The sequence below is a fragment of the Clytia hemisphaerica genome, unplaced genomic scaffold (assembly GCF_902728285.1).
Source record: "Clytia hemisphaerica strain Z4C2 unplaced genomic scaffold, Clytia hemisphaerica genome assembly, whole genome shotgun sequence".
Lineage (NCBI taxonomy): Eukaryota > Metazoa > Cnidaria > Hydrozoa > Leptothecata > Clytiidae > Clytia > Clytia hemisphaerica.
In genome coordinates, this window is record NW_027103806.1 from 84,668 (window position 1) to 105,725 (window position 21,058).

The following is a 21,058-nucleotide window of genomic DNA, read 5'->3' on the forward strand; positions in this document are numbered from 1 at the left end:
ACACTAGAAATATAACGGTAGTAAGCAGCTTCGAACCTTTGTTCAACCTTTTATAAGGCTAAGAAAGTCTTAAGCCTTAAGATTGCGAAGATATTTGAAGCTAAACTTTCGTAATTTTCTTTGAAACACCAAAAAGTCACAATATTTAACAACTTTGCGAAAACACCGGCTTCTTTTCAAAACAAGATTTGGCTGCCATTTTTAAAAATTGATTATTTTTTCAGTAGCCAATCAGCTGTTTCCAATTTGGTTGGAGTTAGTGACGTAAACAAACAATGACGTAAAAAGTATATTAGTGCAAAATAGGGCGCTCGGGCGTACGCCCGGGCGACTTTATAGGTTGGAGCATATTCCACCACCATGTAGTCTGAATCGCAGACCTCTACAAAACCCCAGGTAGTATATAAGAGTACGAATCCGTTACGCCAGCAGCCTACCCATCATGTGAAGTGCCGCCGCATGAGTATCGTATATATCATAATAATATGGCTGGTTATACGAAGTGGCTGTGCATTATTCATCACTCCATCATTGCACCTCGACCACGAGTAGTTATCTTATCACAGTTCAGGGTATCTCATCACACGGACAAATGAAAATCGTTCCGCGTGTGAGCATCACCACAGTTTCCAACCTCGTCCTTGCGTATTTTCAGCTTTTTATCCTGACCGATAACGCCTCTTGCGTCCATCAGTAATGTAAATAAAGCCCGGGATAAACGTAGACGAGGTTGCACAGATTACAACTGTCTCAATAATCTAGCCCGGAGGTATTAGGCTTGCCGCGGATGACGGGTACGGGTAGTCTGAATCGCAGACCTCTACAAAACCCCAGGTAGTCTATAAGGAGCACGAATCCGTTAGTGGATGCCAGCAGCCTAGGGTACGGGCGGTGTCTCCCTCGGAAAACGTCTCTTGATAATTTTTTTTTCCTCTAGGAGCATTGTTCAAAAGCCAAAGATTATTGTAATGCTTGAAAAGAGGGCAATACTTAATCTACAGTAATTCTTAAAATAGATAAGCAAAGAAATGGAAAGGCACAATCATGAATGTATATAAGCCCCAATTGGGTACTTGCAGGTAAAAAACCGCTCTAAATTAAAAACCCTAAAATCAACATTCTTTTCCAAGGATTGGGAATTAGTACTAGATTCGTTTCTGTAAAGTGTCATAATATTTACTGTAATTGTAAATAAATTTTTCTTAAAACATATCGAAATATTATTTATAAAAAATTCTACATTTCATTATCTTGCGAATTGACAGAACATATAGTATAAGATAATGGAAATAATAAATTCCTAAAACTAACGATACAGCAGTCACTCAGCAGGTGGAAAAATGTGTCAAAAGCAATAGTATAATCTAATTTAGGTATTTTAATTATTGGCTTAACGTACCCACTTATGGGATACTTTTTATATTCAAAATAAAAATCGGGTAATAGGGATTTTGATTTATATGGATTATATGCTAGCTAGGATGAACCCTTTCAATACAATTAGCAAATCCCTTGAAAGCATACAACATTTTAGGATCTAAAACTCTCCTTCCTGCTCCTTGCTCCATTCAGGACCCAAAAAGTCTTTTGTCTACACAACCTGACACATCGTCATCGTCCACATTTTTACTTGGTGGAGTCTATTCAAAAGATATTTAATTATCAAACAAAAATGGAAGTTTATAATAAGACAACAACAAACAGAATACAACAAACAAAAAGAACAATAAAATTAAAATGACTGTGAAAATAAAAATAGAAAAAAAAGAAGAAATAAATAAACGATATGCTGTAGAAAACCATTGTCAATAACAAGTCCGTTTGAATCTAAAAGTGGCATTCAGCACAACGATCACATTCGAAGTGCTCTGATGGAGAAATAATGAAAACCATGCCTTTTATTAATCTATTTACTTTCAAAATTAGATGTCTCCATCCAATTTTTGACTTTGAGATCTTAAAAAGTTGTGTATTTATTTATACAAGGCGAAAATTAAAAAATATAGTGTTTCCGAAATGCGGGTGAAGGAAAAAAGCTCTGATGCGGCCGGCCGGAAAAAGATTTTTTTGTTGCTATTTTTAACGAACAAAACTTGATTTACAAGCGGGAAATATCTAACCAAACAACGTTTGATAGCTTGAACGGTCAACTGGATTTTCTTTATGATGAACCCATAGTCTGAGGCCGGGTCAGAAAAATTATTTTTTTCACCCGGCCGGTTTCCGGAAACATTACATATTTTTATTTTCGCCTAAGTTTGTAATTTTTAGACAAATAATTTTCGAAAATACAAATATATATCATAATTCTATTGATTACTTTAATACATAATAATTTCATAAAAGCTCACTTACAAATAACATTCATCTACATAAAATTCAAGAAAATAATTCCCAAAGAAAGAAAATATACTGAGGGCTAGCCATAGACAACAGATAACGCAATTGAAGGCCTCAGCAAATAATGTTTCGTTTTGATCTTTAAAATGTTAGTAAAGATTGTTGGATTGTCTTTGAACAACATTCTATAATCTATAAACCCCTCTGATGAAGTATAAAATCGAATCTCTCTCCATGTATGTTTCAACGTTTCCAACAACAACAGTTCTACCAAAAAGTGCAATGGTGCAACTGAACTATCATAAAAAAGTTCTTCTATTTTTCAATTGATTAAAAGAATTCGTTAGATCACCTATCACAATGGTTGCTCATCCACTACCTGTTTTTACCTGATACAGGTAAAGGATGAGCCTCTGTATTGAAAACCCATTCGTCCAATCGCATGAGGTCATCATCAGAGAAAATGAGGTATAAATATTTGAGTGTTTCAGCAAGGAAAAAACTCTGCTGGACGTCGTCGTGAGATGGAGGCACTTGGTAAACATCTCGTATACCACTAAAACCAACACCAACGTGACAATGTTTTTCGATGGCCTGTAAGAAATTGAAATTGAAAAGAAGAATTAGTTCATTTCGTATAAAACACAAGCTACCTGGTTTGAATTAATGATGTTTAATTTCAAATCTTTGACATAGTTTCTAGAAGTTTTTGATTCTTGGAAGCAGATCACCCTTAGGTAAGAGGACCCCCCTTAGGAAATTTATTTAAAATTTCACACCCTCCTTAGAAAATCAGTATAAATGAAACGATTGTACGAGAGTCATAATTAGGTTTCTAAAGATGATTTTATTGGAAAAGAAAAAAATTGAAATTTCGCATAATTCAAGGAAGATCCCCCTTATCTAAGAAGACCCCCTTCTTAGGTAAAAAGACCCCCCTTAACTGGGAACCCACTCTTAGGAAAGTCATACTTTTAACACCCCCTTGCTTTTGGTTCATCAAAACCCAAGACCCCCCTAAATGTAGGGGGGGGGTAGAAACTGTGTCTGATTTCACAAAACTGTTTTACTACAAACACAGAAAGATATTATCTGCTTCCAAGAATCAAAAACGAGTCAATCAAAAAAGATTGAGGAGGGACTATGCTGAACAAGAATTTTGTGATGAAACACTTATTCACAATATGAAGAACTTATGGCTACTTCAACCTCATACTTTTTTGTATAGCAATATATTTCGCAGTTCTATTGACTTCGTAACACAAAACATCTTGCAAAGAATAGTAAAAGATTATATACCTGAGCTGCATCCCATGCCCAGTCTCGATACTTTTGATCGTGTGTTAATCTCCACATAACGAAATAAGTTTCCACAACTTCAGGTCTTAAGATATAATACTTTTCATTTTGTCGTAGCGCTTTAGCTTCGTGTGGCCCCTCAAAGCGGAACGATTCAGGTCCAATATGAGTTGCTATAATCAAGAAGGAAAGATTAACTAAGCGCTACATAGTAAATTCTCAAAGACATCAGATCATGCCATTAATCATTAATTTCACCCAAAAAAATAAATAATGCATGTGCTGCAATTCGATTCTTAGTGAAAAGGTTCACAATGACTTAGATAAAAAGTCTACCGGGTGCACCAAAAAAAAGTATACAACTTTGTCGAGATATTGTGAGCTTCAGGATTTATTTTTTTTGTTCATTCTTTTTTTATCGCATATAGGATGCTCTAACTTGAATTTTGAGCTATCATACATTAGGTTTGAAAAAGTAATTCGAAAATTATTTTAAAAAAACTGACTTTTTTTTAATGTCGAAATTTCAAAAAATCATCAAAAACAGCAAGCAAACTTTTCTCTTGGCACTTACCTTCTTTACACATAAAAATACCAAAAAATGCAACTATGTTCATCGAAACTCGTTACGGAATTTAAGAATATGGTAAAACAAGCTATTCCCATGTGGAAAAATATTTTTGGTAAAGCTGAAAAAATTTTTTGGAAATCTCCAAGAGAGGGTGTGGTGTGCTACGTGAAAAATTTTTGAAAAAATAAATCACCATTCCTCAACTAGTTGCTCAAAGAACTTGGGTCTGCATTGAGTTTGCTGGTGTTGGAAATATTCATGACGTGTAAATAAGATGGACAAACCGTTGGCAAAATATAAGATAGGAGAAAAAAGAATCAAAAAGACAATGAAATTGTGTTTTTGTCATTTTGTCTTATTTATAGCGTGATTGCTGTTTTTAATGATTTTTTGATATTTCGACATGGAAAAAAAGTCAGTTTTTTGGAAATAACTTTCGAACTACTTTTTCAAATTTAATGTATAATAGCTCAAAATCCAAGTTAGAACATAACAAAAAATATAAATCCTGAAGCTCACAATATCTCGACAAACCTGTATACTTTTTTTTGGTGCACCCGGTATATGACTCGGCCATATTAACACAAACAAGTGATACTTTTATGGACCTACCTGGTTATGCATTTAACATATCTATAATTGATATCTACGTGACGTGACCATTAAACAATCATTCAGAACACAAATAGTGACGATCTATTAAAATTAGTCGTTTATTTCTTATAAAAAAAACGTTTAGAAACCAAAATTTCATGCTCTTGAAATACTCTCTCATATTCAAGACTTGAGCAAAAAAACATCTATCTCATCAATTGAGTATAATTTGGCTAAGAACATTGATGTATGTTGTAAAAAAGTATTGAATTTGGCCAGTTTTTCTATAAAAACACGCCAAGCAACCAAAATTTCATGTCTAAACTTCGTCACATTTTGGTCACCGCCATTTTGCACCTTTGTACCAAAAATCAAAAGACTCCTATGATTCAATCCTGAGAAAAGTTGGTAACAGACGAACGAACGAACGAACAAACACAGGTTAATTTATAGGACCTCCACCGGGGTAGGTCCAAAAAACAACGAGACTACCCACCTGAATTCCTGTAAGATTCTCTACAAGTCCTGGCAATTTCTTTACCAAGCTCCATATGTCTCTCTTGAAGGTCGCTCGGTGCATGTTTTGATCCCAGGCCAAACATACCACCAGAGAAACAAGCCTACAATGGTGAAAACATGTATTAGCATTTCTTTTCCAAAGAAAATCTGAACGATAAACGATTTAAAAACTAACGATTTTCAAATTCAACTTGGATTTTAAACCAAATTTGTCGTCCCCTAAAAATCATTAACATAGCCATAACAAGCCATAGAAGAAATACTAATATTATCCGTACATCAGATATCAAGCAGAAAAAGTTTGACATCAAATTAATTTCAACTTTTTTTTTTGAGTTAATACGAATAAACTCGGTTAAACTCGTTCAGCTTGCGGCTCCAGGGTTGATGGATTTTTTACAATCTTTGATTGGAGATCTCTACTTACCAGATGTTCCATTTTGCTTTCAACCGATCCATAGTTGTAAACACCAGCGTATGTGAAGCCTCCTCGTGATTTGCGAATCAAATGTTTATCGATTGCCTAAGTCAAAAAGAATTAGACACGTTTTTAGTCAATTAGGATTGGAAATATGAACTAATGAATCGATATGAAATGTTGTTGGAATGGATATATTTCTGAGTATTTCTAGTTAAGAAACAGAAACAATAATCGGGAAGTATTTACTACAAAAGATAGATTAGAGTCGACATCATACTGTTGCATGGAGTTCGGATAGGCCAGTAACTAGTAACGTTTGTTTTTACGGAGTGAACGGCTCTCCATCTATAAACTTAATGTCCCCTCGGTTTGGACCATTAAACCCTTCGTTTATTGCAAAGTCGCCTCGAACTATTCAATAATCAATCCTGAAAAGTCTTTATTAAAAGCTTTTAGGAGGAATACCCAAATTCAAAATCTAAACCATCATACCCTCATAGCATCAAAGTACATGTCTTTAGCCAAATGATCAGTTTCACCGCTCATGATCCATCCCTTGATCAGATATTCATAAAAACTATCGCCAAGAGCACCCAGAGAAACGTGTTCTGAAAAATGATTTTATAGTTTAAATTTTAACTAACGAACGAAATCCATTGTTTTCGCTGCGAAGATCACTGTTTCAGGTATTTCATTATGGGTTATGCCAAGACAACATTTAAAAAAGAAAGTGTTTAAATTTCGTCTTACTTTGACCCCAACTGCCAGTCTTTGGGTTGAAATAATTTGGGTATAACCCATCAGACTTTGGTGTATCGTGCATCACTTTGCGAATCTTATTCACCTGTTAAAAGAATTAGAATTAGACGTAATAATCAATTTATGAAAAGGTTCAAGGAAGGTCAGGTGACGAGAAATTTAATTTACTTGATAATACAGTGGACTCTCGTTAATTCGAACTTATTTTGTTCAAATCTTTCTATAATTCGATCTATTTCTCATTCCCCGTCATGAAGAAATACTCCTTAAACTCTTTCCACAAATCGAATCTCTCTGTAGTTCGATCAAATTACATTTTCCGTTCGAGTTTGAATTCAGGAAACTCAACTGTATCTTTATTAGTAAATCCTACTATCTCAGAATCCAAGTTGAGCTTTTTTAGACAATCAGTTGAATAAGATATTTTAGTTGTATTTAGAGTTGTAAAAAATTTATTAACAGTTAGACAATCGTCCAGCGTGAAGCTATCATGTTTTACCTTTTGAAACAGGGGGGGGGGGTCATGCAGTTACTATGTGAACACTATGACACTTACTACGTGGTGGTGTAATAATTGAAAATCTGAAAGACAGTTACTCCAAAGTGGAGTAAGTGCAGAAATGGGCGGTCCTTCTTTAAAAAATGGGAACTTCAGTTATTATTTTTTGTACTAACTGCAGCTGACTGCAGCTAAAATTTAAAGATTTTGCAATTTTTTTCTGGAATATAAAATCAATTATAAAAAAAAGATAAAAACATTAAAATAAAAATTAATTTTTATCCAGCTTATTAACCTCATTAAGCCCCAATTCGGACATACAATGCCAAGGATCACTACAGAGGTGTACACCCTAACCACGAATTCAATGATTACGTCACAACTAAAGAGAGGGAGGCAATGAAATCTATCTCAAAAAAATCAAAAGTTAAAGGACCAAAACAATAACTAAATTTACATTTGATCAGATCTTTGAAACTCATATTTGTCATTGCCCATTTATAAACATGAAACTATAGATATAGTATAGTATTTGTTTTTCTAGAGAAGTAATTGTTTTCCATTTTATATTTAGCCTTATTATGGTTCTTTTTGTTTATTTGTCCAGTTTTATATCATTTTTAAGTACAACTAGGTATAACAGTTTTATTTCAAAGCAGAATATTTAGAAAGATAATTTGAAAGTCTTTTAAAGCATATAAACTAAAGGAATATTATTGACTTTGAATCTCTTAAAACTGCTTAAAGAAAGTATTCCTAGGAGTGGGGAATGGCGTATCTGGTATATTTTCTTGATACGTAAGTTTAGTAAATGCTGTAGGGCAATTTTAGGGGGTGGTATATGCATTTTGGAGAGCGAAAACACTTACTCCAAAGTGGAGTAACTGCAAGGGTGGTGGTGTTGGCAAAAAAATTCGAAAATTGCAGTTACTCATCATCATGTCATGGGGTAACTGCTTGACCCCCCCTGTTTGAAAATGAAATAATGAAATTACATATCAAATAACTTTTATGAAGAATTCACCTTTTCGAGGTACACATTTTCACCGGTAATTTGTGTAAGATAACTCCATTCCAAATGTAGACTTCCAAACTCTGCCAAGATAGAGCTCCCCCCTGAAGCCCAATTATAATTGAATCCATACCCGCTAAAAAAAGCAATGAATGATGATTAAAATAAGCAACCCTCCCCGTCTAGTTTTTAGTTTTAAATTCAAAAATATACTGAAAAAGGAAATGCAGTAAAACGAGAGTAAACAAAAAATACCCATTTTTAAACAGTTTCAAAATTTATTGGCCCGTTATCTGTCGACTCAGTCATATAATAGCTCCCTGGAAACAGGACTGTTATTGAGTTAGTAGATATGTGTCTGCTGAAATAAAGCACACCGCAGAAATAATGACGGAAACATCAAAGAAAACATACGCCGAGATTACCAAGAAACAAAAAGAAGACTTAAAATCTGCCGAAGAACAAAAACGGAAGGAAGAAAGTGAAAAGAGAGACATAGAATCTAGAAAACTGAATATGATCGTTCACGGGTTTCTCGAATATTCAGGCCCAGATAAGGAAGATGAAGAAAATGGGAAAAAATATGACAAATTTCGGTCCCGAGAACTCCTAGATGACATCAATGTTCCAGAGATCAATGTTACTCACCACAGATTAGGAGACAGAAAAACTAAGAATGGCCGTCCTCTGAAAGTCACCCTGCAAAGTCAACATGACAAAGATCTTATCATGAAGAATTTACACATGCTAAAAGAAACTTGTTTCTTTCAGGTAAGTATGACGGAAGATTTCACAATCAACGAACGGAAAAAGATCAAGGAGATGCACGAACAAGCAAAGAAACTCAACAAGAACAATAACAATAAAGGATTCAACTGGCGCGTAAGAGGAAGCCCAAGAACAAAACTACGCCTCGTTAAAAAATTACAAAACCAAACAAAAATATCTTCAAATTACAAACCAAAATGCTCTACAGAAGAAATCGTCAGCGATTGGGCATTGACAGATGATGATGAATGATTCATTTTGTAAAATAGGCAGTCGAACTCTATTAGCTTTCAAGCTAGTACAGATTTGTACACATTTTTCGACTTTAAAGAATATATACATTAACATTAACATGGTATACATTGGAGCAAAGTAAGTCTCTTGGAGATAACAACCGTTACCTATTTAAATTTACAAGAGCCCATGGTACACCTGTTGGTGTTTTGAAAGCTGGCAGGAGCTTATCTGCTAATTCTTTCGCTTTGATTTTGAACACCTGTTAACATAAGAAGAAAAATATAGAATTTGCTTGTTAATTCACCACCCATTTTAGTAACACAATCATCCTGAATAGCAACATCCTACTAATTGATAAGAGAAAAAGCTTTATACATAACGCATTTGTTTGATAAGGGAGCAATAGACTGATACCAAGGAACACTACTGGAAAAAGAAATACAATGTAAAGTACCTCATCTTTGGTCAGAGCGAAAGCTGATAACAAACCACCAACAAAACGAATGTTCATTTCAAACACTGAAACTTGAGTATTCTGAAAAGTGAAGTTATAATCAAATGAAAACATAACATTGGGAGAAAAAACATAATAAAATACGATGCTACACAAAGTATCTTTTTGACCTTAAGGGAACTAATTTACCAAATAAACGAAAGTTAGTTCCCGCAAAATTAGGTTCCCTTATGGTATTGGCTAGACATCAACAGGAAGCCTGGGCATGACTCTAACTTCTCTGTTCTTTTCAGTTCACTGGTAACCCATCTGAAGCAATAAGACAGTACCGAAATAAGGAAAACTTCAAATAAATTAAATAAAAAAATCATAATTAATTGCTTTTAGACATTTAGTAAGAATCGAGCACACTAGTTTCATGGTCATGAGCATTTAAAGCTAAAATTTGATTTTACACTCTTTGAAAAAGGTAAAAATGCGAGGGTCATACAGTACATACAGTAATTCCAACAAATCAAATTAGACCAACTTACCACATTAAAACTTAAGTGTTGTGCAACCCAGTCTCGTGCAACTTTGAATTCATCTTTCAACCCCATAATGTACAGAGTATCTAAAGCATCCACAACAGTGGCACCCATCCGTGAGCTACCAAAGATTCCGGCTGAATGTCCTCTCTTTGCCAATGGTTTCAGTTCATTGTGTCCCATTGCATGATTTTGGTAGCCATCCCAGGCGGTTTTCATCATCTAAAAATAAGGAGATGATAGTGAAAATGCTGGTAATTTCTAAACTGGAAAAGCGATAAAGACCTCCATGAAACATTGCCATGCAGTTGGTTGACAACAAATTTCAAATTCTTTACTGTTAGAGGTAAATGAAATAAGCGAATAAAACTAGAATAATGGTGGCTTTAAACCCGCTGATAATATTGCTTACCTTTCTAACAAAATCTCTCCTTGTCTTAGCTTGAGCATCTTTGGGTTCACCGCCAGTCTCTACGCCCTGATGGTGAGGTGCTGCTGTAATCTTCAAGAGCTGTTGTTTTCTCTCGTTTTCAATCTCGATCTCTTTCTGTTTCTGATGGTGGTGATGAATAAAAAGAGAAGCAATCATTAATAAAACAAACACTGATGTACAAGTCACTAACTTCAACAGCATTGGTTTTTGAGACTTCTCCATGTTGAACTTCATTAAGAAAATGTTTTTAATATCTGAGGATTTCCAAGGTCACAACTTTATTGCTCAAGTTTTCCCTTGTTAAATAATAAATGAAGTGAGGTTAAAATAAGAGTTTGAGATATAACAAACACCAGTCTCACACTATTGTTGCTTCAAGAATGAACAATGTAAATAATCAAATATTTAAATAATAAATATGACATGGGATATAAATTTTACAGACAAAACTGTGTCAAATAATTCAGGGTTTGACTTATAAATGCTTTGACTTATGAAAATAATATTTTACCCCATGTATACTTCAAAAACGTCTTTTTTAAGAAAGGGAACTGTTGATCTGCTTTTTGACAAAAACCAAACAACAATTGTTTGGTTTTGAGTTTCCAAGACATTAAGAATACACTGCCTTAAGAATGAAAATAATGAAAACAAACAGCCACTTGGATTTCGAACGTGATTCAATACCAATAGTAAAAAAGGTTTATGTATAGATGCTCTAATCCCAAGTAACTATTTTATATAGATTTTGTAAGTGCAGTAGAAGTTTTCTCGAAAATTCTTACTTGCTCTTTAATGAAAGCTGCCTTTTCTCTAGCAATTTCCTCCTTGATCCTTTGGTGCTGTTCATCACTGAGATCAGGGTCCTTTTGGTGACCAAATTTTTGCTCTAAATTAGCTTGAGTTTCAATTTCTGCATGATGGTCACGTGGAGGATCATGCATTCCTAAAAATGAAGAAAAAGAAAAAATTACAGATGATCAAAACAGCTAAAAGGACCCATTAAAAAAACAACACCTAGGCCTAGTTAAACAAGCAACATGCTGAATGGACCTACCTGATGATGAAAGTTAGTTAGCAATGCGAAAAGAAAAATGAAAGAAATCAGTCAGAAAATATAGCATTTAGCGAAAATACACAACACAATAAATTCATCATTGATTGTTGATGGGGGGAGAGAGAAGGGTTGTAGGGAAAAAATAAATAGGAAGTTCTGGTCGCAAAAATCAGTTTTATTGACAATTGAATCATGCTTGATGGTGAGCATTGTTATCAATAATGTTTTTGTGTGAAAAACATAGAAATACAAGGAAAAAATCCAATGAAAATCTGCAAAAACGGCGATTTCCAGCAACCGGAAAAAATTTTTTCTCAAAAATCGAACTCAGCCATTTTTTGAGCATTGCTAATGCGCATCTTTCTGCAAAAAATAAGAAAAAACTAAAAATGAAAATTCAAGAAAAAGACAAAAAACCGGTTTTCCGGCATATTTCCGGCATTTTCGGCCGGAAAAAAATGTTTCTCGAAAATCGGGCTACGTCACATTTTAGGTATTGACATATTGCATCAGTGTGAAAATTTCATAAAAATATATAAAGTACAGCTCGAGAAATTCAAGAAATACTGTCTTTCCGGCGAAAAAAGGTTGTTCCGGCAACTTTTAAAATAGTTCCGGCTTCAAAAATCTATTTTATTGAAAATTGAAACATGCTTGATGGTGGGAATTGCTATTGATAATGTTTTTGAATGAAAAAACAACCAATTACATGGAAAAGTCTAATGAAAATCTAGAAAAACGGCGATTTCCGGCATATTTCAAGCATTTTCCGCCGGAAAAAATTTTTTCTTAAAAATCGGACTCGGCCATGTTTTGGGCATTGTTAATACGCATCTTTGAGCAAAAAAACTAATGATGAAATCTCGAGAAAATGCCAAAAAACCAGTTTTTCCGGCATATTTCCGGCATTTTCAGCCGGAAATGAATTTTTTCGAAAATCGGGCTCCGTCATAATTTAGGTATTGACATTTTGCATCAGTGTGCAAAATTTCATGAAAAAATATAAAGTACAGCTCAAGAAATTCAAGAAATACCGTTTTTCCGGCGAAAATCGGCTGTTCCGGCGATTTTTAGAAAGTTCCGGCTTTAAAAATCAATTTTATTGAAAATTGAAACATGCTTGATGGTGGACATTGCTAATGATAATCTTTTTGAATGAAAAAAACAACCAATTATATGAAAAAGTCCAATGAAAATCAGGAAAAACGGCAATTTCCGGCATATTTCCGGCATTTTCGGCCGGAAAAAATTTTTTCTCAAAAATCGGACTAGACCATGTTTTGGGCATTGTTAATACGCATCTTTGAGCAAAAAATCAGAAAAAACTAATGATGAAATCTCGAGAAAATGGCGAAAAACCAGTTTTTCCGGCATATTTCCGCCATTTTCGGCCGGAAAAATTTTTTTTTTGAAAATCTGGCTCCGTCACATTTTGGGCATTGCCATTTTGCATCATTGTGCAAAAAATTAGAAAAAACTAATGAGCCGATCCCGAGAAAAGCTGGCAACAGACGAACGAACGAACGAACGAACGAATGAACGGACAAGGGTTAATTTAAAGGACTACCTTAGGTAGGTCCAAAAAGCAACCCTCCTGAACGCCCGCTATTACCCTTATGAGCAGGGGGGGTACAGCCGCAGGGTACTAACCCATAGCCGGGTGGTGGTGTCTAATTTGGAAATTCAAAAAAGTTAGTACCCGGTACTAATTTTGGGGTGGGGGTGGGTATATCTGCAATTTTAAGTTAGTACCCGGTACCAACTTTAGGGTGGGGTGGGTATCATTTCAATTTTTCTTCAAGTACTCAGGCCCTGAATATGGTACATTTGTTTAACTTTTTGTCTTCAACTTTCAGGATTTTGATGAGAAAAGATTTCCTTGTTATGGCTGACAGTATCTGACAGTATTGAAAAGTTCCCCCTTCCAATTGAAGGTACTTTCCCTGCTTATCAAGTATGTAGGGAAGTTTGGAGGTTGTTAGTTTCAATAGTTTTCAGAAAAAAGAACTGTTATGTTTCTATCAATAAAGAATTATTTTATTCAAATTCATGGGTACTTTCCCTACTTTCTAAGAGGAGAATTTTATGACCACTAAGTTATACAGATATTGAAATAGCTAATGTAAAGAAAGCTATTGTTCAAAATCAGTATTGTTTTAATTGGTGAGAAGGATAGTTCGGCTTTGACATCTCAAGTTAGAACGAGGTATATGTTTCTCATTGCCTTCTGATGAAAAGAATTACAAGCTGTTGCATCCAAAGTGATACAATCTGTCTTTTAAACAATAAAATTCTTATCCAAACTGATGATTCTTACAGCCTGGTTTTTGTTAGAGGGGTTAGTTTATTTTAGTTTATTGCAGTTTATATTATACCCTATAGCTTATTTCTGTTTATATTTGTTTGTTTGTTTGTTTGTCTGTTTATGACAATTAAGACGGAGGCAGGTCAACTAAGCAAAGCCAACCAGAGCCAACAATGCAACTTTTTTCTATGTCAACTTCTTTCATAAGATTGACACAGTTTTGAATAATTTGAATAAATTACCAATCTATTGAAGAAAAAATAAGGAAATCCATCCAATCCAAGCTTTCATACTATTCTTCAATTTTTATCAACTTGATTTTTACTTCTTCTGATAGATAATACTTTTATTGCCGTTATTACAGCTATATAATATTTTACTTTTGCCAAGGAATTTCCTTGTTTTACCTTTGTAATTAAAAGTTGTGTTTGATTTAAAGAACTTTTAAGAGGATCTGAGTTAAAAACATGGTATATACAAGTCATAATAACAACAAAGAGCTGCTTTTGCTGGCTTTTGAAAGATTGGGACCATGCTTGGCAAGTTTTAAGGGTGGTGTCTCCTATTTTCTTTGGTAATTTTAAAGCCGGTACCCGGTACTAAAAAGGGGGTGGGGGTCCCTTTTTCCTTAAAAAAAAGTAAGTACCCGGTACTAAAAGGGGGGTGGGGGTCCCTTTTTCCTTAAGAAAAAGTAAGTACCCGGTACTAAAAAGGGGGTGGTGGTACCTAAGACAAATTTTCTTAAAAATCAGGTTAGTACCCTATGGGTTAGTACCCTGCGGCTGTACCCCCCCCCTGTTATGAGTGGATAAATTTTAGTCTGGCAGTCATTTCCAAAGTGAAGAGAACGCTGAGTGATCATAGTTTGACAATAGTGCTGAGGATCATCTATTGATTATTAAATTACACCTTTATAATACTAAATTTGAAAGGCAAAAGACTTTTTGACTGGCTTTCCTTGATTGTTAATTTAGCATTAGGTGAAAGTGAAAGTGAAAGTGCAATATTGGGTGCAATAATATCAAGTTTCGAATACAAAAATTGACTTTGGCTTTCCTCTGTTTTTCCTTAACTAATGAAAAAGAAATCAAAGCATCAATCTTCATTATATAAAATCTACACTATCTAAACATAAAAAATCTGTTGAACGGTGAAAAAGAATGCAGCTATTATATTTTGATTTTTCCCGACATGTTTCGGACTCGGTCCGTTCTCAAGGGATCAAGGTATTCCTCACACCTCATGGATTGAACCAAGAACTCAATCTTCTCCAACCGAGCGCCTAAGTCTGATTTACACGTTCATTTTAAACATAAAAAATCTATGTACATAATTTCGTGCACCTGGTATTTGTTTTTCTTATAATAGTGAGGTCTGTTAGCACAAAAATACTTCAGATGGTGATTAAAGCATGAAATTTGGTACAGATGATCCTCAGAGGGTCTAAAACTTAATTTTAAACAGTAACACCAAATTTTGCCACCTGGCCACCTGTCAGATGACGTCATCAGGTGGCTTAGCAAAAATTTATTTTTTTGATAATATTTAAAATCTGATGGTATCAGCGGAAAGAACATGAAATGCTGATGAAAATCGAGGTATAAAACATGCCTTCAAAATCTTCCTATCAAAAGTTATGAAGGTTTAAAGTTTTGTGATGACGTCATCATAAGCCTTTCCAGGCAAAACCTAAAATCCCGTAATAACGGAACTAGTTGACCAAATTTAGTGTTTTATACATGAATCCATGTCAAAATTTGAAGTTCCATCTGATGCTTGGGTCTAAACAACATAGGAAGGCTTAAAACATCCAGAAAAATTAGTTGGTTGTACACTGTGTTCCTGAAGGGAGAACGCTGCGTTGATTTGCCTTGTAAAGCTCAAAATCTAAGTTTTAGTATTCTGTAGGATTTAAAGCTTTTAATTCAATTTGAACATCAGAATCAAAATGAATTTTGATATGAATTCATGTATAAAACATGAAATTTGGTCAATTTGTACCAAAATTACGAGGTTTTTAAGTTTTGCCTGGAAAGGCTTATGATGACGTCATCACAAAACTTTCAACCTCCATAACTTTTGATAGGAAGATTTTCAAGGCATGTTTTATACCTCAATTTTTAACAGCATTTCATGCTTTTTCCGCTGGAACCATCAGATTTTGAATATTTTCAAAAAAATATTTTTTTGGCCAGCCACCTGATGACGTCATCTGGCAGGTGGCCATGTGGCAAAATTTAGTGTTACTGTTTAAAATTAAGTTTTAGACCCTCTAAGGATCATCTGTGCCAAATTTCATGCTTTAATCACCATCTGAAGTATTCTTATGTTTTTATGTGCTAACAGACCTCACTATAAGAACAATTTTTTAAATAATATCTTTTGTCAAATTTGTGGCCCCACTCCTGAGAACAGTAGTTCACCATCAACGCAACGAAAGGCAAAAAAACAATGAAAATCTAACAGCAGAAATATGATTGGAAAACCAATGGATCCGGCGAGACTCAAACTCACACCATGCTAGCTAGGTCTACTCACTGGACAGAGACAGTGAATTGGGAGAAATCCATCTCCACATTGTTATTGTGTTTGGAATACACCAACTACTAAACTAACGAAAAGGTTTGGGCATGCAACCACAGATATTTAATCATGAATTTTACCATTTGTATTAAAATGATGGTAAAGCAAATGCCCATGAATGGAATGGTTGTGAGTTTGAGTCTCGCCGGGTTCGTTGGTTTCCCAACCGTTCTGGTGGCTGGTCAAAAGACAACATGAGAGCGACTATATTCACTTCATTGTTGTAAAGGAGAATTGAAATAATTCTTAGTATTATTCAATTCCCAGGACCCTGGTTAACTGGGTTAGTTATACTTAATTATATGTTACAATTTGTTTTGTTTTGTTTTATACATTTTCACTTAAAAATCGTGTATAATAAACAATGGCTTATTCATTCACATAACAGACACATTTAGTTCAAGCGGAAAAGGTTGCATTCTTCCGCTAAAGGAGCATTGAAATCAAATGAAGTAAACATCGGAAGTTTCATAAAAGAAGAATATTGGTCTAACTTGTTAAAATGCAACATCATCTTGCATAGTTTAGTTGTGGCGAATATGAACATGAAACTGACGAAGAATAAGCACCTGAAGTGGGCCCAATGATGCAGAAATAGTATTACATATTACCAGCGATTGTTGTAAGGCGTTCTTCCAAGATAAAATTGAATCGACAATACAAACATACAATAGCACTACAGACGGCAACATGCTAATGGAAGGCTCGATGTTTGGCTGGCAATGTACAGAAGTAAACAAAAGGATTATAACATTATCTCATAAACTGACACCTTTTTTCTGAATAAAGTGAAGACTTTTCAAAATGAGACATAAATAAAAAAGAAAAAACATCCACAGAGAAAGAAAGAAATTTTATTTACTAAAAATAAATATAAAAACATCTTAAAAGGTAAGGCTTAGTGAGTAGAGAGACTCCGAATAATTATAAGCTAGGAGTTCCAAATTTTGGATAGGTGTTGACAAAAATAATTTAAAATTAGATCCACAGATTTTAGGACTGAAGATAAGGGATAAAATTAGCATAAAATGGAGTCAATGGTTTAGAAATCTAAGTTCAGGTCACTAATTTTATCAATAAAAACAACAGTATCTTAAATAGATGTTGCTTCTTTTGGAAGGCTGTTCCATAGTTGAACCACATTTGGAAAAAAAGACATTGTGTAGGACTGAATTGAGCCCAGTATTTGTTTATATTTTACGTTTTTACAACGCTATCTTGTAGGGAGGATTGATCTGTCGACGTGTTTTGAACCAGACATGATGTTGTGAAGAAAGTTGAGACGATTGATTTTGCGACGATTTTCAAGTGTATCCAAATCAGCATCTTTTGAAAGTTGAACATTTACAAGAATTTTTGTCATTGGATTGGTCGTTAACTATTCAAACAAAAACTTTTATTATATTTTTCTAAAGAACGCGTCATCTCTATTGTTTTGAATAACCAATTATGTGAGCATCTTGTAAAAACTTCAATACAACTGTCTTTCGATAGCAAAGTAAACATTCCCTGTCCCACCTGTTGTAAATCCAACGTATGTATTTTCGTTGGATGCTTTCTAACTGCGATATTAAATTCAATTTCCCAGGAGAGTCCCATACCGAAGATGCATCATTCTACTAAGGGTATGATGTATGTCTTATAGAAAACGAGACGAGTTTCTGTGTCTGTCATTTGAAGATTCCTTTGAAGAAATATCCTGGTGGAATTTGCCTTAGCAGTGATGACTGAAACATGATGTTTCCTAGAGAGATTCTTGGAAATGGTTACTCCAAGGTATTTCGCTTTATCAACTGCTTTGATATTATCTGCATCCACAAGAGGAGAAACTCTGATAACGTCGTTCCTTTTTGATTTGATGTAGCTGAGGATTTTTTTTTTTTTTTTGCCATCATCATTCATGATACTTCGTTTCATATAGTAAATTTTTACCTTTTCACATGTTTTATTTGCTTCTTTCTCACATTTTATATAATATTTCCAATCAGTAGGGTCCTTTGACACTTTATATTTACGGTAAGATTGTTTCTTTTTACAGACTGCTTTTTTTCAGGCTCTGTTAAAAAGTTTATCCAAATGTCAATTTAACAGAAGTATCAGGAGTTATTGATGCGACTAAATTCTTGATGTTGGTATCTATGTCTTGACAAAGGTTCTGAATATTTTTCTGGGACACCCGGTACATTTTTTTCTTTAGTTTAGTTAATTTAGTGTAGTTTATCTCTGTAAATTTTTGCAATTGAAACAAAATACAAAAATAATGATCCATCTCATACACATTCTATTCCATTTTGCCGAATTTTTGACTTCTAGTATGTAGAATTTTATGGGAAAAACAGCGGGACCGATATTTTTGTAAATTTTGGACGGGATAACAGTAATTTTCGAAAAAATGGCCGGGATGGCGGTAATTGAAAACCTCGTACGCCCCCCACTATATGATTTTGACATGTGCTATTCTTGGTAGAAAAATTCTGCTTCGAATAGGAGAAGACCACGAGAAAAGGGAACGGGAAAAAGAATAAAAAGAAGACCATATTAATGTAAGATTCAAATCATTCTTTTTAATAATTTTCCTAACTTAATTGGAAAATAGATGATTAACTTTTATATTTAAACAATATATATTTGAATAAAGATGAAGATTTTTAAATTTGTTTGCTAAAATAAGGAATTTAAAATATAAATATTGGGTCCTGAAATTACACGCACAATCGTAGCAAGTTTTCGAAAATCTGGCCCGAACATGGTCCGAAACTGTGCGTGCCATTTTTAAAAAGTATTAATCAAGAGGCCCGAATATGTTCGGGCCATGCTGTGGGTCGTCATCCTTGTTGTTGCAAATACATCCTGTAGATGACTGATGTTGTTTTTTCTGAAAGCTTGATTTCCTAGTGTGACTAACTGCCAGTGGTGGTCGGAAATTCCGATAAAAATCCATGTACTTTTGCAAAATGCATCGAAAATTCCACTCTTTTTTGCCTTTTTTAATTCAATTGCCTTGCAAATTCATACATTTTCTTCTCTCACCTTGGAAATTTCGAATTTTGGTGAAAACTTTTGCCCTCTGAAATCCTGTGTCGTCTGCCCCCCCCCCTGTTAGAGACAAATTCTTGAATGGCCCAATTTGTTTTGATAACTCCACCCACAAGTTTATCAATCATACTTCCTTGCTCCTCTTAGAGTGCACAGACACTTGCGTATGTTCCACTACGGATTTTTTTATATTTTGATTTAAAAGCCTACTAGGCAGTTAGTCACACTAGGAAATCTAGCTTTCAGAAAAAACAACATCAGTCATCTACAGGATACATTTCAACAACAAGGATGAGAGTTACCTGAATCAAGTTCGCAAGACAATATTAATTAAAACTTGAAAGTTGAAAACAAAATAAAACGTGCAGCAGCCAAAATCAACCAACCAAAATTTGTCATTCAATTCCCGAGACAGCACTTCGATTTTTACGGCCTTTTTAATATACGCTAGAGTAAAAACAATTACGCACATGTAAATGGGTCATTGTTTGAGGTCCGGCAATATTTCCGGGAGATAGCCTATCCGGCAGTGCGCGGATCTAGGTGGGTTCCGCCTCCCCCGTAGATCTTTTTCTTGGTAAGTTGATCTTCAAATTAGTTTTCAAGGTTGGCTTGGCTCAAATCTTTTCATCTATGGCTCAAATTTTGGGCTATTTCTCAAAGTTTTTAAAAATGTTAATTTCATTAAAAAGCGCCGGGTTATTTTTTCATGAATCCCTTTAGAAGTTTTGCGGTGCATTTTTTTGCTTGAGAGTCAATCAAGTAAACGATATAGCGCTTTCGCAGCATTAATCTTTGATACGCATTTTGGCGGGACGCTAGTGTGGCTAACTGCTAGGTGCGAAAGAGAAATTGTGTATATTTTAATACGCCGTTCATCACTAACTCAAATCAAATGACTTTGGAGGTTCGGTGTGAAATGGTGGTCGAATTGCCGTCTCATGTATGTTTTGTCAGATAAGTCCCAAGAGCAGTTGATGGTATGAAGGATCTTTGCACAATTGATTTACAGCTTAATTCAAGGTTTTAGACATTTTTTTAAGCCTTGAAACACACCAGACTGCCAGATCAGAGAGAGAGAGAAAACAAAAATATTACCATCTGTTTCCGGAACAGCAGGATGTTTTTTTGGTGGTTTGATTGGGTTGGGATTCTTCGAGTTGAATATTCTTTGAATTTTCCTAACAAACCCTCCTTCCCCAGAGCTATCAGCACCTTCACCTCCTGGCAAATATATGATTCCTCCCACAAAAATGACCAAGAAAATCACAACAACAAACAGCAAAGTGCATCGTTCTCTTCGTCTAGCACCTATTCCAAGACGAAGTCTGAAAACCATGATTGAATTTTCTGTTTAAACTTTGGTGGATTCTTTAAAACTGTCAGTTACATTTACTTTACATGACTAATAAAATCTTAATCTGGTTATAATAAGAGTGAAAAATCTCGATTGTTTGATACAAAAATTGTTGTTGTTGACGTGCTCGCTTTGAAGCTGCAATATTGGATTCGAAACTAGAGAAATTCCTGACCGGAATATCGTCGAAAGAATCGTCATGACAAGCCAACGCAGCACCAGTCTGTAAAATACACATCATTAGCGCTTTAACTTCTTGGTCACACTTTCCATATCAAAAAGTTGAA

General features: G+C 34.6%; 1 protein-coding gene across 1 annotated transcript; it reads right to left on the reverse strand.

The window, feature by feature from the left end:
• Positions 1–1,909: 1,909 nt before the first annotated feature.
• LOC136806407 (mannosyl-oligosaccharide 1,2-alpha-mannosidase IA-like) lies at positions 1,910–20,891 on the reverse strand. The gene is made up of 13 exons (XM_067062972.1): positions 20,513–20,891; positions 11,219–11,379; positions 10,413–10,553; positions 10,007–10,222; positions 9,474–9,554; positions 9,184–9,278; positions 8,027–8,150; positions 6,495–6,588; positions 6,237–6,352; positions 5,751–5,846; positions 5,301–5,424; positions 3,640–3,812; positions 1,910–2,934 (listed from the first exon to the last, which is right to left on the reverse strand). The coding sequence occupies exons 1-13, from the start codon at positions 20,751–20,753 to the stop codon at positions 2,716–2,718; spliced, it is 1,881 nt and encodes a 626-aa protein (XP_066919073.1). The 5' UTR covers positions 20,754–20,891; the 3' UTR covers positions 1,910–2,715.
• Positions 20,892–21,058: the final 167 nt, after the last annotated feature.